General features: G+C 37.8%; 1 protein-coding gene across 2 annotated transcripts in view; it reads left to right on the top strand.

Annotated features, from left to right (window-relative positions):
* Positions 1–16,076, top strand: part of LOC127634829 (catenin delta-2-like) — a 422,761-nt gene that overhangs the window by 225,867 nt on the left and 180,818 nt on the right. For both annotated transcript variants that reach the window (XM_052114524.1, XM_052114525.1), the window contains 3 exons: positions 914–948; positions 2,660–2,776; positions 11,135–11,328. In XM_052114524.1, coding sequence (XP_051970484.1) covers positions 914–948; positions 2,660–2,776; positions 11,135–11,328 — 346 coding nt within the window. The remainder of the gene's footprint in view (positions 1–913; positions 949–2,659; positions 2,777–11,134; positions 11,329–16,076) is intronic.

Raw genomic sequence — 16,076 nt, 5'->3', positions numbered from 1 at the left:
GTTGCTTAGAAACACAAAGTTTTTCCAGGCATACTGATAAAAATAAATAAATAAAAAAAGACCTGTGAAATCACCCAATCAGATTGGGTGTTTACTATGAGAAAGTGCTTTCCAGTGTGTGAAATATGCATTGGCTGATCAGACAAATAAATGCACACATTTTCCATGATGCCACACGGCAAAGATTGACAGAATTCAGAGCTGATGAATTGACTTTTCATTGGAGGAAGCACTCTAGTCTGCTGCCACACTTCATTCAGTTGGTCAGGCTGCTGCAGCACAAAATCATGGGTGATGCCTGAAAGCTTCTATACAGTAGATGGCCAGTCAACCACAAAAGAGCTGATTTTAGCCACCACACCCCCCTCACCATTGACTTACTCTGTCCTGTGGCTCAGCCGGACAGCAACAGTTTCGATCACAAGCCAGGAAATCCAATATCCTGCACAAGCCAGGAAATCCAATATTCTGCACCGTTCTCACTCCCATCACGTGGCTGCACGTCACTTGTATTCTTTTTCTAACTGAATAGGAAATCTTTATTATACTCATGGTCCGAAGGGTGGGAGGCATTACCCCGGTTAACCTTTAATCCCAGACCTGGGAGAATGGACAACTAATCTGCATTCGTATGAAGTGGCATCATCGTATTGCTTGCCCTGCTGTAGTTTCCTGCAAATTCTCTGATGTGTGTTGTGACTAGACATCGTTGAATTGTTGGGTTCAAACAATTATTCCCTTACATCCTTTACTACTGTATCATACGGACAGAAAGAAAGGTGCATCTGCACTGTGATTTCACTGTGAAGTTCAGCTTGTATCTCAATATTTGTACAGTGTGTATGTATGAACATGTAAAATATGATTGGTGGGCATGACTTTAATTAAAACCCTGTTGTTTTTCTTCTTTCAGTTCAGCTGATGAGCAGTTTCGCTGGAATACCCAAGGTAAATGGCATTTTTTAAAATGTACGAAGTAAAAAGGCTGCATTTGTAATAGGGAGTTTGTATAAATTATCATTGCATCAGCTTTATGAATACCGGTCTTTGAAAAACATACTCTAAAAATGTATGATTTCTCAAAGGCCACATTTTATGATACATATAAGACATACTCAGTTCTAATGTGAATATATGTCCTCCTGCAAAGAAAGGCATTTTAAATGTAGATGGAATGTACTGTAATTTTATGTACAGTATATATATATATATATATATATATATATATATATATATATATATATATATATACACTCACCTAAAGGATTATTAGGAACACCTGTTCAATTTCTCATTAATGCAATTATCTAATCAACCAATCACATGGCAGTTGCTTCAATGCATTTAGGGGTGTGGTCCTGGTCAAGACAATCTCCTGAACTCCAAACTGAATGTCAGAATGGGAAAGAAAGGTGATTTAAGCAATTTTGAGCGTGGCATGGTTGTTGGTGCCAGACGGGCCGGTCTGAGTATTTCACAATCTGCTCAGTTACTGGGATTTTCACGCACAACCATTTCTAGGGTTTACAAAGAATGGTGTGAAAACTTTGGACAGTTGAAGACTGGAAAAATGTTACCTGGTCTGATGAGTCTCGATTTCTGTTGAGACATTCAGATGGTAGAGTCAGAATTTGGCGTAAACAGAATGAGAACATGGATCCATCATGCCTTGTTACCACTGTGCAGGCTGGTGGTGGTGGTGTAATGGTGTGGGGGATGCTTTCTTGGCACACTTTAGGTCCCTTAGTGCCAATTGGGCATCGTTTAAATGCCACGGCCTACCTGAGCATTGTTTCTGACCATGTCCATCCCTTTATGGCCACCATGTACCCATCCTCTGATGGCTACTTCCAGCAGGATAATGCACCATGTCACAAAGCTCTAATCATTTCAAATTGGTTTCTTGAACATGACAATGAGTTCACTGTACTAAAATGGCCCCCACAGTCACCAGATCTCAACCCAATAGAGCATCTTTGGGATGTGGTGGAACGGGAGCTTCGTGCCCTGGATGTGCATTCCACAAATCTCCATCAACTGCAAGATGCTATCCTATCAATATGGGCCAACATTTCTAAAGAATGCTTTCAGCACCTTGTTGAATCAATGCCACGTAGAATTAAGGCAGTTCTGAAGGCGAAAGGGGGTCAAACACAGTATCGGTATGGTGTTCCTAATAATCCTTTAGGTGAGTGTATATTATAATGCACATGCAGACATTGATTCACAGTGTCTGCTTATTTTTTTTCTCCTTATATCAAACACACATTTTTTCATCAAATACAAATTTCTTTGTCTTAAGTAATCTTAAGCAATCATTTTGAATGTGACACATTGGCTGTCTGCATGACTCTCTTAAAGAGTATGTGTCCAAAGTATTCCAACTGCTCTCTGGCCGTACGGGTGGCTCTCTAGATGAGAGGTTATCTTTTATCTAAGGGAGCTTGTGTATCCATCCCTTGGCAAATTACACACCACAGTTGGCAGTTGAATCAGACACTGCTCTTTGGTTATCAGGGTCATCCTAGTATCCTCAGTCTTATACTGTGTCTGCTTGGTGAGCAGGTGATGGGAAAAGGTCATGAGGTCTGTGGTGTATGCGACTGAATGCTTGTGTGTAAGCATGATTAACCTTGACTTCTCTCTGTTTGGTTCAAAGATGGGCAGAAAGACATTGAGGATGAATTGAACACAGGTCTGGAACTGGTGGACTCATGTATTCGTTCTCTACAGGAGTCTGGCATCTTGGATCCACCTGAATACACCACAGCTGACAGTGAGTAGCTATCAAATTTGCTTATTCAGTAGTTTTTGGAGGGTGTTTCTCAACTTTGCTTTTTATTTGTGCATGGTCTTTTAAAGAAACATAAACCTAATCCAACTAATCTGTGACATTGTTGTTATCCACATTTGTTTGACATTTGTTTGAAAAGCACATACTCTAAAAAAAAGATTTTGTGTTGGGAAATACAATATGAACAATAATGACCAGGAGTCAAGGTTGAGTTTCAATCAGTTGAGAGAGAGAGTTTACTGAAGAAAAATTTCTACACATTTGCATTGGTAAAAGACAGAAACAGAAAATGAGTTGAGGACACAGGCCTTATCCATTTGAAACAAACATGACGATAGAACAAAAAAATGGCCAAACGCAACAGAGCAAAGTTAGGCAGAAATATACTTAACGTGATGAATGCTATAAGAATGCATTTGTGTTAGTAATAGACAAATTAACTGCATCATTCATCATTTTTACATAACCTGAATAAATGCACTTGATTAAATACAATTTGATTGCCTTTTGATTATAACAATTGCTAGTGAATGTATTCAACTCATAAAAACAAAACAATAAAAGGTTGTGCAAAAATATTTATTTAAACCTAAAGTTTTTAATGTAAGAAATCTATTTAAATCATGAATATGCACACATATCCTGAACATACTAAATGCATCAATGGCACATTATTATTACTGTAGATCATGAAAATAAACTATGGCTTATGAATATTAATTAGCTTTAGTGAATGATGGTCGAAGAAAGTTACCTAGGAAGAAATGAGACCATCATCATGTCAAGCTCATCCGCGACCCATTATATTTATATTACCGACAACTGCATATAGCAATGAGTGCATAGCTTTAAACAGTACATCATTTAATTTGTGGCCATTTGCTAGTTACAGCTTAACCATTCCAGAATACAATTTCCAGACAAATAATTTTTCATACTTTTAATATTTCTTCTTGAGGATTAGCTCTCTTTATGTTTACAGAACACATCATTTCTACATTTTTAAATATGAATAAAGCTTAATTTTATTCAGGTTTATATGCTTATTTTTATGAAGTATTGCATTAAAGAAAGAAAGGAAGAAAGATAGAAAGAATAAGAAATAAGAAAAAATTTATGGTAAATGGTCTGCACGTATATAGGGCCTTTTAATCTTAGCAGTTCTACAAAGCACTTTACACTGTGTCTCATTCACCCATTCAAACACACACTAACACTCACAGCAGAGCTGCCTTGCAAGGCGCTAGCCTGCCATTGGGAGCAACTTGGGTTTGAAAAAGAAAGGTATTCATCAGGTACTTTTCATCAGGATCACATTGCATCTTAATCTGATTTGTATTTTTCTAAACCTGCCATGAATATAATGTTAGTCTGGTCAAGCAGGTTTGTTTATGCTAAATGCAGTTTAAATCCATACTGAGTCTGTCAATTGATATTTCAAGAGCTGTGTGGAAGAATATTTTCTCTAAAATGTATATGAATTCTGCTGATTGTGCTGGAGAAATAGCCTAACATGCAGCAAAGTAATGTCAAATACTGTATATCATATTGACACCAAGAAAAACAGGAAACAGCTTCTGTCACATCTATACTGTAGCTGTAAAAGCAAAGACATGGTTGTGTCTCAATTTGTATCTACAGTTTGAATATATCTGAGAACATCTGTCAGGATTAATGTCACAAGCATTGCTTTTATCATGCCAATGCTGATTATTAAACTTTCTTTTATATTGCACATTGCACCGAAAGCATTTTATTTAGAGAAGGGTAAAACCTTGTATTTTTGTAATTTTAGTGAAACAACAGCTGACTGCATGCCACGTTAAATTAAGACAGAATGCAGCAGAACAGGAATTTGTGTGCCAGAACAAGTGGATGTCAATAAGGTTGTTATTGTAAATAACTTCATAATTGTCTCTTCTGGAACAAAGAAATCTCCATTCTATGTAATAAATAGCAATTCTATGCATGTTCCGCTTTCCTCAAGTAGTTTTTACCCAGGATTTGATAGAATATACCGATCTCTAATGTAGTCTTAGTACACAGGTGCCTTTAAAACAAAGCTGTTATATTTCCAATTTGAGTATTGCCTGTGCATATGAGCATGTTTCATTTGAGTTAGTTTTTATATTAAAATAAGTCTGTCTATTCAATACATTGACAGTTAATATCGACTCACTTCAAAGTTTAAAAGGCACCCAAAATGATCATGAAAGCGTCATATGCCAAGTCCTCTGAAGTTATATGAAATAGAAGTAATTGTTTTGTAAAAACTTTGATGTCTTGCATTAGAAACAGGGCTGCACAATTAATAGAATATTTAATTGATATAGCAGGTACAACTGCCAATTTTTTCCCTGTTCTGTCCTTGAATGCAATGATAAATCAAAAATGTTTCAACTGGTCTATCATCAAATCATTAATGACAACCCAGGATCATAGTATTGTTGCATTGTTCATTATTTGTGTATAATTCATTCCTTATTTAGTCCTTATAATTAATTATTTTAAATTATAATTTATTTGTTTTTTATGCATATAAAGTCATTCAGGATCACAGTTCTCAGCTGAGAAAAGCCTGTGCAGAGAAGAGCATGCAGTTGCCCCACACAATATTTTTTATTTTATTGTAAATTCTATTAATTTAAATAATCACAATTACAAAATCAAGGGAAATAATTCTCAATTGTGATTTGTGTCATTATCGTGCAGCTCTTTTTGGAAATATTCCTATTTGCTCCAGGACCACTTTATTACCCTGCAAGGCAAAATGCATTAACTGCAGATTTAGTCAAAATCTGGGTCTCTTAATCAATGAGCTGTTCTGTGATGGACAGATTTGCCTCAACTATGCTTGGATAATACGATTCAAAGAAAACAGAGTGAGGAAGTTTCCCTTTTGGGATACAGTAGTTACTGTGTTTTGGCATTGTATGACAGTATAGCTGGCGAAATATGCCAGCTAAAAATATTTTTTGAAGAAAAGTGTCTTTACCACCCGTTCCCCTCATTTCACCTTCCTTAAATAATCCAAACTCAGAGATTATGAACAGAAAGGCTTTAGCATCTGTTTTATTGAGATGTATTACTCTACTCTATTACTAAAACTGTATATTGTCCTCCCAGAAAGTTGCATGCCATTGATCCTTTTCAGAGTTCAGAATGGCTTTTAAATAAGTTATTGACTTTGCACATTATGTCAAGGTTGGTGACAAGAGAAAAATGCCACCAGTTTTGCAATCTAATCCCAGCTTTTAAATCGAAATAATCAAAACAGATAATGACTTCACTGAATATACATCCCTGCCTCAATCATTTCGAGTGAAGCTTCAGGCTTTGTAATACCAGTACCATACATAACAGGGCATGAATTATGTATGGGAGATTAAGTATGTTTACTATAACAGGTTGAAATTACAGCGAGCTCTAACGTTCTGCTAAGGACAGAGTGGCTTTCAATAATTTATCGTATAGTAGTGCGAGTGGAGATAAAATAACTGGAGCATTGTGAAGGTGTCTAATGTGGACATGCTTTTACACATTAGCTGACAGCCAACAAAATTAGCCCTTGTGACCCAAAGACTTTAATTTTCAAATAGAGCTCATTCCTGACTGTCCCTGACTCATTCAGAATGCAGTAGTGGTCTAAACATCAAAGCTGTTAGAAAAACGTCTTGATTTCTTGAAAGTTGGTGATGGCATTGGTTTGCATTCCTGCAATGCTAGATGTCAAGACTTTCCAATCTTTAGTTGTCCCAAAACTATCCATAGATTTCATCTAACCATTATATTCATGTTCTCCTCCTCACAATGCAGCATGATGGTATTGCTCTTACAAGCCTTGTAAAAAGAATATAAAAAATAGCTCCCTCATGAAATATTTCATTCTGCCGAGATGGAGCCCAGGCCTTTGACCTAACCAGCAAAAAATAGAGGTGGTACTCTTGGTGATATTTTATACATGTCCAACACTCCATGCACTTCCATAATGGGATTTATTTATCACTAGTACAAATGTATTCCAGCCTAAGGTTGGCTTGACAGCCTGCTTTTGGGTAAAATGTTGTTGAGCACCAGCTTGTTACCATGCCAGCTGAAGCATTTCTGTATTTATCCACTTTGAATTGGCTTTTCTGCCATTTTCTAAGAGCTATCTGTAATACCATTTGGTCTCTGTGGATCCGAAAGATGACGATATTCATTGAGAATGGCCCATAAACCTCTCAAAGAGGCGACTTACAGTCTTGTTGATTGAGATATGGGAAAAGAGGACCATTCCTATGAGCGTCTCACCACCGAGGCTCTTTTAAATCTGTGAAATTATTGGTATTTGGGGAACTGCACAATGGGGAGATGGAATTTATTCTCTGTGAGACAGTATACAGTGCTGCCCAGCTCTTTGATGTTAGAGTTTCGGCAACACTGCTTTACATGTATACAGATGTTATACTCAGTTAAACTAATCCAGCTGCTCTGTTTTAAGGAGGTGAATAAGAGAGCTTCAGATCTCTTGGGTAAGCTTGAATAAGGAGCATTGAATAATGGGGAAATCATATGTGTGTCTCACACTAGGTGAGGAGCTATATTTAGTGTATCTTACTGCTAGGATGCTGTAGCTGTAGTCTTTTTGATGTGGTATTCCAAATGATGAGAATGATAGAGTATCCTAGGAGAATAAGAAGTATTCCCAGGAGTAGGTATACAGTGCATGCACAGATATGCTGATATGCATGTAAAAAAGATGCAGTGTACACATAGTAGTTTACTTTAGTAGTTGTGATAGAACATTATATTCACAAGGCCAATAATGAATGAAGTCATTTGCAGTTTATCAACGCTGACTGATTACAAGCTTATATTCATTTGATCCTCATGTTGTATGGTGTTATTCCATGAAACACACAAGGAGATGTCAGACAGGAAGTTTCAGACACCATTCACTTACATCACATTTCATTGTTTTTCCTTACAATGAAAGTGAATTGAGACTGAGACTGTCATTCTGCTTTATATTTTATTTTGTGTTCCATGAATGTAAGAAAGTCATACACTTTGACACATAGACTCTCTGCATTGCCTCTACATTTGTTGACCTTGCTGATGATCTGATGATGGTCTGATGATGCCGTGCTAAAGGAACCAGGACAGCGGAAAGCTTTAGGTTGACCAAAGCTGTATTGCATCCTCCCCGCATCTGCTCAGGGGTTTTCAGATCAATGAAAGCAAAAATGAGTGCAGCAGGCTATTATGGACGCGAATAATGCACCAATTTTCTTATCTCTCCAGACCAGCTTGATGGATCTGTCTGATACAGGAGCCATAGATTATTGTGTAGCACAGGGAAAAGTAGACAACATCCTCCTCCTTAGAAACCTGAGATGCTTTAACTCAGGCTGTTTTAAAGGCACAGTGTGTTTTGAGGGGAGGAAAATTATTTTTTCACACTATGCTAATAGGGATAAGTTAACCTCTGATTAAGCCTCTGATTGAGTCCAAACATGGTCTTACTAGCTGAAGGCTATATGAGCTTTGAAAGCATATTGACAAACTATGAATTGCTAATACAGTCTAGTTTGCTGGCAGATTGGCTCTCATCTTTTGTAACTGCCTTGTTCTGACTAGATATGGGCATTGTAATCATTACTCAACAGAACAATCACCAGGGAGGTTGACCATTTTCGCCCATTGTGTCTTGCTGTTTGTCAGCATCTAGCATGATAATAGGCAACCTTTTAAGAAGGTGTGTCAAGTAAAACAATAATTCAACTCAGTCTGCCCTGTGTTCTTTGTCTATTTATATTCTTTGTACGTTTGTGCTGTGCATTTGCATGTGTCTTAGTCAGGGTTATGGTTTGCCATGTGCTGTCCCAACCTCGCCTCCTCATTCTTTCTGGCCTCACCCACTAGTGTAGTCCTTGTTATGTTGATTGTCTTCACCTGTTCCTTATGTGCTAAGTGCTCACTTTCCTCTTGTGTTTTTTGGATCATTTTGTTTCTCATGTTCAGTCGATGTTTTGATTGCGCTGTCTCCAGTCCGGTTTGTAATTTTGTCTTTTGTTTATAGTTTGTTATCATTTTTCTTTTCAGTGTTTCTCCCTTGTGTGTGTTTGTTTTCTTATTTGTGTTCTTGCACACTGCAGGTCTTCTCATTTGTGCTATTTTTTTAATTGTTGGTCTATGTTAGGGTTGCCATGATAAGTTCAGGTGTCAAAATTATATTTTGAGCTCACACATTTTTTTCTGTGTGCTCAGGATGATATTTTGAGCATGCAAAACTATATTTTGCCTGCAGAGTGTGTAGGAATAGAGGACAAAAAACAGTGTTAACTCCGCACAGATCTGCATAAATATCAGAATTCTGAGTAAATCAACAATGAAGTTAATGTTATTAAAGCGCAAAATAGATTTTTCTTTTTTGCTCAAAATATCATTTTGCACAAGGAATTGTGGCACATGCAGCATATAACTCAGGGACCACCCTAGTGTGATCAAACCGATCTGAATATACGTGTGAAGTTAAAAATAAACAAGAGTTTTCAGAGAAACTGTAAATCTTTACAGAACACAATAAGGTTAAATGAAGTGACACTAACCCCTTTGTATTCTGCAAAAGCAAGTGTGATGTGTCTGAAGGTGTTTAATAAGGTTGCAGGTGTTGGCTTGAAATCGTTTTTCCATCATCGTTGGAAAACCCCAAAAATCTCCAAGTCTCGCTGTGTGAATTTTTTTAAAATATTTTTTAAAAGCTTCTCACTCAAGTTTTATTTAAATCCATATTATCCATTTGGAAACACAACTGTCAAATTAACTCGTTAGGATTCAGACATAAACGCTACATTTTTAATGTTATTGCATAGGTCTAATTCAAATTAACATTTTAGCGAACATAATATTTTTTACATACAACATTACTTAAGATACTATTGTATTGATGGCACTACCTGACAAACACATTTGGATTATTATTTGAATTATCAATCTGTGTGTCAAATAACCATATGTCTTTTGAAGGGTTTTGTCCATCAAATGCATTAAAATGCACACACACACATTTAATTTCACATTTCAGGTTCACTATGTAATCCACACATAAATGCAGAACTGATTGCATTAGTAAGAAAATGTACGTTTTAGAGTTGCGAATTATTCTCTGCTTCAGAAATGTCAATGAATGCACAAAAATCCTCTTCTAAGAATAATTTGCATCTCTTTCAGCTATCTTGGAGAAACCATACATTTCAGTTAAAATGTGTTTTTGGGTTTATGACCCTTTAAGTGCCTTTTTATTTCACTCAGTAACAGAGAAAGAGCGAGTAAAACAAAACATCATATCAATTCTCAAATGCATGTGACATCAAATAAACAAGAGTCATGTCGGTAGTCCAAGAGATTACATTACTACTTACTATTTTTGTACTCCATATATTAGTACAATAAATTCATTAAATTACAATTCAGAAGTGATCTACACAGTTCTGTTTAAAGCATAAAATGTTTCAAAAAGTACAAAAATATGGTGCAATCAAATCATCATATATTGTCATAATGTAAAGATTTGCTGGTCAACTAAAAAAAAAAAACACTCAGAAAGTTTTGCCTCATGTAGTGAAAATTCACGTACATGTATGATCAGTAGCGATCTTTGTTGTCATGATCAATAATTGCTGTTTCTTCCGAGTGCTTAAGTACTCGTTTACTCGCGCCCATTCCTAGTTGCTACCATGAACTGAAAGTCACCATGGCATGTGCAGTGCCGTTTTGATGCACATTGCCATCTGAAAAATCAGACTGCAAGGTACTGCTGAAATTTATGCCATAACTAATCACAAGCCTAAACATTAGGTCAGTTTTTGGCATGTTTGTGTAACTACAGTATATTTGCTGTGAAAAGTGGAGTTGCACGATTATTTTTTCATGATCGATCATTGCTATCACTTCTGAGTACCTGAGTGCTCCTGTTCTCATGCCCATCCTTAGTTCTGACTCCTTAGAGTCTGACAGCTCTTCAGTTGCATACTTTGATGCACACACACATGCAAATATTCATACAAATGCATACATGCTTGCTTCTTGTGGTTTTGTTCCTCTCTTCTTGCACTCTCACTTGCTTTTGGTTGTCTCTCTTGTCAGCTTAATCCTCCTCTCTTGTGCTGTCTTCTCTCTATTTCACTCCTCCCCTAATAAATTATGTATGCCATTTCTGCCAGGCTGAGGGTTGCATCACTGCTTTGCTGAAATTGCGCTCTCTCTCTTTCTCTCCCTCTCTCTCTTTCTCCCTCTCTTTCTCTCTCTCTCTCTCTCTCTCGCTCTCTCTCTCTCGCTCTTGTGCTTTGCATACAGGACCGAGTCTGCTCTCTCAGAGCTCATTGCAGATCACCTCGACCCCAGAGGGCTCCCTCCAGTACTCCGCCAGCTACCACAGTAACCAGACCCTGGCCCTGAGTGACTGCTTGACCACACCGCATTCTCAGAAGCCTCAGCCCCCTCCACGGTCCAGCGGCCAGCCCGGAGGAGCTGTGCACAGCTACAACCAGGTGAGAGACCGCATTGCTTTTCCCTCTAGCTTATTTTATTTCCTTTGCCTCTTTCGTTACAAATCTATTTCTAGCTTTTCTTATGTTTACCTTCTCTCTGTCTGTTTTTGCTTAATGACTCTGCATCGGGAGTCTATTGTGCTCTTGGATCAGGGATGCTGTAGTTCTAGCACCAGCATTGCCTGCTGTTTATTTATTTATTTATTTATTTTTGACATAAAAAGTGATTTTGCCACCAGATTAAACCAACTAACAGAAAGACTGAAGTATCTGAGGGGTTAGGATGCCGATACCCAGTGGTACTGCATTGTGTTGAATGGGGACTGTGTGTATTTCTAACTTTGCGATTATCTGGGGAGTTAAATTGTGCCCTGTTGATGAGACTGTAATTATATCATACCCTGCAGGGCTGTCTTCCACCAACTTTCATTTCTTCAAATGAGACCGAGTCTTGCACACCTGCTACGAGCTTGAAATGTTCAGTTATAGGAACCGTTCCTGTTCAGAGGAGAAACATTTAATTTAGCATGGCAATTTTACTGTTTGCTAATTAACTGCATGTTTACTGCATACAAATGACAGAAGTAGTGCTGAAACGGTTGGTCACGATAAAGCTGACATTGGCACATCCCTGCTTTTTGCACACACAGAGGCTCTCTCTCTCTCTTTCTCGATCTCTTTTGATTCCTTGCCTCCTCTCCCATCCTTTGACATTTTTAATGAGCACATAGGCCCTCTGTTTTGGGCACAGAGCATTGCTTTTAATGAAAGATGCCTAGCACCCCCAGCCCTCTGCTGTTGTTTTGGATAAATTGAGGGGGTTCCTCTGCAAAGATTCTTTGGCAATGCACTCATTTTAAATTGATGCGTTTTCTCAGTAAATAAAGAACAGAGAACTTTTTTGCTTGGAACTTTCTATATATTGAAAGTAAATAATCCCTCTCTCTCTTGCTCTCTCCCCTCTACATTTCTGTGGTGCGAATGCTTTAGACTGTCGGCTTGTATCTGAGGAGGGTAATCTGAAGGGGGCTTGTCTGCTTCAGGATAGGTTTATTTAACACAACACATCAGTTAGGTGCTTTTATGTAGATATTTATAACACCACAAACCTCTTGTTCCCTAAATAATTCATCCACATCAGGAATCTGCAATAATCTCTTCAAGTAGGTGTTCCTCTTCTCTCTGCACTGGTACGCAGTTTTCAAGCAAAACAGAGAGAGAGAATGCTTTTGGTGGGGGAATGATGGTATAATTGCATCACACTTCGGTATAACACGATATCAAGCTATTAAACGGCTTTTTTTAAATCTTCACAATCCTATTGTGAGTTTTTTTATGAGTCTTCTATCTCATTCATTAAAGTCTTCTCGGCAGGAAAGCAGCACACACTTGACAATAAAGCTTCCAATTGCAACCAAAATGGCTTTTACAGCCCGATGCATAGGAAAACCTCTTCACAATCCAGAATGTTTTATTCTCTTTTTCTTTAGAAAACATCCATGTCTGTGTGCTTTAAAGTCAACATAAAATCACCCTATTTACTTGATTAAAACAAGTTCCTTTGTCTTATTGTGTACAATTAATTGGTGCATGTTATACTAATGATAAAACATGACTTTCAATATTATATTAATTAAATATTGAAGGATTAATTTGTCCTGGCTTTGAAATTACTTTTCATTTAAGCTGATGTCACCTCTTATTTTTCAGCCCCTCCTCTCCAATCAGAAGTCATGTGGAATTTTCATGAGACAGTCAATTTCCAATATACAAAACAAGGGCTTGAATTTATTTTTCTTGTTGAATATCCTATTCACTCTGAAATGTGTTGCATATGGTAATTGTATTGTAAAATTGTTTGCAAACAGCATTTCATGTTGACTTTAAAGAAGCAAGAAGAGCTTGGTTTTACCTAGAACGACCAGTACGCTGATCTAAACACCCTGTAATGCAACATCAAAACTTTCTTATATCTTTAAATTTTATCTTTACTGAAGCTTCAGGTATTGCAAAGAACCATTTGAAGAATCGTATTTTTAAATGTGCAATGCAGAGGTGAACAGAACAAAGTATACGTATACTTTTTCTACACAGTCACTGTCCATTTGCAAGACATTTGCTTCATATCTATTCAGAATTCCAGACCATTATTAAAAACCAGACCATAATGAAAAACAAAGCAGTAGTCTTTTTCTTCATTTTCTTTTTGTTGTTGTTGTTGCTCAAAATTACACTTACTGCCAGTTTATAAATAATCGAATTTATTCAGAATATGAATAATTAGGTTCAATGATTTCTGTAAATGAGGAACAGTGGAACCACCGTTTCATTGTAATCATCCAGAATCATCATGGTGATTATGAAAAATCTAAAGGAAGAAATGTTTATTCACACGCCAATGTGCCTTGCTAAACTGCGGGCACTGTGCCAGCATTAATTTGCTTGGGTGTCTTTGTGCACGCCTGCCCTTCTGAATTCAATGCAACATCCATTGACATAAGGGGTGATGATCCCATGAGGGATTACAACATATGGTCGTGTATGTATGTGCAGTAACTCCAGTTTAAAGGCTTTTTTTTATCATTTTGATCAGGAGATTCTTGCATCTGTTATTTTCAAGGGAATTATTATGATTTTTAAAGCATTCTAGCAAGGAGAATTTATGTCCTTGCCTCGTATTCCTGTTCTTCATATTTCCTGAAAAAATAACATCAGAATATGTTGCTTTTGTAGATAGTTAAATTATGTTTTGTTTGAATTTTAAAGTTAAAGTGTGAAATTATTTCAGTGTTAAAATACTGCCCATTTACCCAGTTTATTATGTTGAGACAACAGTAAATATTCCATTGGTAGATTGATTTTTATTGATTTTTTGACCAATGACAAACAGGAACAGTGTTTGGAGAAACTGAAAACAGTCATGATCATTTAAATCCTGTTGAGTGACTAAAAGAAATTGCTAGAATTGATTCTTTTCCCCCAAATGCTTAGAAGTACATTAACCATTTTTAGTCCCTGATATATACTAAAGGAATGAAAACCAAAACAAAAGCCGAAAACTGAATTTTTAATTTTTTTGCACAATGTAACAAAGTGATTTTCCAATTGTTCAGGAGTGAAAACTTATAACCGAAATGTAACTGAATGAAAGTCAGAGGTTCGAAGACGATCAGATACCGTCATAGTTCCAACTGTAAACGAAACAGACCCGCTGTCCAGCGGCATTATTCCTGTGACCCGCCGGGCAGCGTGTGGGAAACCATGAGTCTGTGGGTTCCGGGGGGAGTATGGTTGGATAGCTGAAACAAAGTAATTGATGGAAGGGCACCACCAGGAGTGCAGCATGCGGCCTCTGGCCTGGACATGGAAAGGATTGATAGCACTTTCTCGATTCTGTGAGTGGTGGTGCATTGAGGTTCATAGTAGGTGGAGTGATTTGTCTGGTTAATTCCGATAACGAATGAGACTCCGGCATGCTAAATAGTTGTGTGGCCCCATGCAGTCGGTATCCAGCATCTTAGAGGGACAAGTGGCATTCAGAAACGAGCAATAACTGGTCTGTGATGCCCTTAGATAGGGCTGCACACACGCCACAATGGGTGGATCAGCGAGTGTCTACCCTGCACCGAGAGGCACGGGTAACCCGCTGAACCCCATTCATGATCGGGACTGGTGATTGCAACTATTTCCCATCAACGAGGAATTCCCAGTAAGTGCGGGTCTGAAGCTCACATTGTTTAAGTCCCTGCCCTTTGTACACCCCACCCATCCCTACTTCCAATTGGATGGTTTAGTGAGGTCCTTGGATCGCCCCAACCGGGGCTCCTTGTGGGCTTTGGCGGAGCGCAGAGAAGACGAACAAACTTGACTATCTAGAGGAAGTAAAAGTCATAACAAGGTTTCCGTAGGTGAACCTGCGAAAAGATAATTAACGTAGGTTTTGATCAGGGCGAGAGTGCCTGTAGCGGCACAAGGCTTAGGCCAAGGCGATGGAGATGGCGTCATCCCGTCTGATGCGAACCGTGGTTTTTTTCTGTTTCCCAGAGGTCACTCATACCCCTTGGTGCGCACTGAATGAAATTAACCAGTTATAACCTCTAAGGAGGACAACCACGCTGGTACTCGCTGGGGGCGATGCGAGTCTCCGGCTGCGCACATGTGTGGTCATAGTGAGGTTATAACCAGTTAATTTTGTTCCAATCATTTTTGAATTAAGCCAAAGGGTGTATCACAGTATGCCACTTCAAGTTGCCAGAAAAAATTAAACATGCTTTGATTTTGAAGGAAACTGCTGCATCACTCATTTCTAATTACCTGTTGTGGATGTCGCATTCTGTGATGCAAGGAAACCATTATTAGAGGTAAAAAGTATAGGCTATTTCTTAGTTGTTTCCAAGTCTTCACTGAAATAATGCACTAGTCAATAGATATGATGCACTAATACAGATTTGATGCTGCCAGGTTTTGACTGAGAAGCAGATCTGTAATTCAATTTATTCTTAAGTCTTTATTAACTGTATGCTTGTTATGATTTCTATGCTGATAAATCCACCACACAGGAAAAAAATAATTGTTTATTTTCACATATTTTGGTGAGGTAAGTGGCTTATTTTGGTTTGTTTTTCCAAACCAGGTTGCTTGTTTCTCTTGCAAGATCTGGCAACACTGCAATTGGATGACAAAATACAGTTTTGCTCAGAATGAATCAAAATGAAAAAAAATTCCTTTTTAGTCCCCAGTATAAACAG

The sequence above is a fragment of the Xyrauchen texanus genome, chromosome 42 (genome assembly GCF_025860055.1).
Source record: "Xyrauchen texanus isolate HMW12.3.18 chromosome 42, RBS_HiC_50CHRs, whole genome shotgun sequence".
NCBI classification, from domain to species: Eukaryota; Metazoa; Chordata; class Actinopteri; order Cypriniformes; family Catostomidae; genus Xyrauchen; species Xyrauchen texanus.
This window is presented reverse-complemented; position numbering and strand designations above follow the sequence as displayed.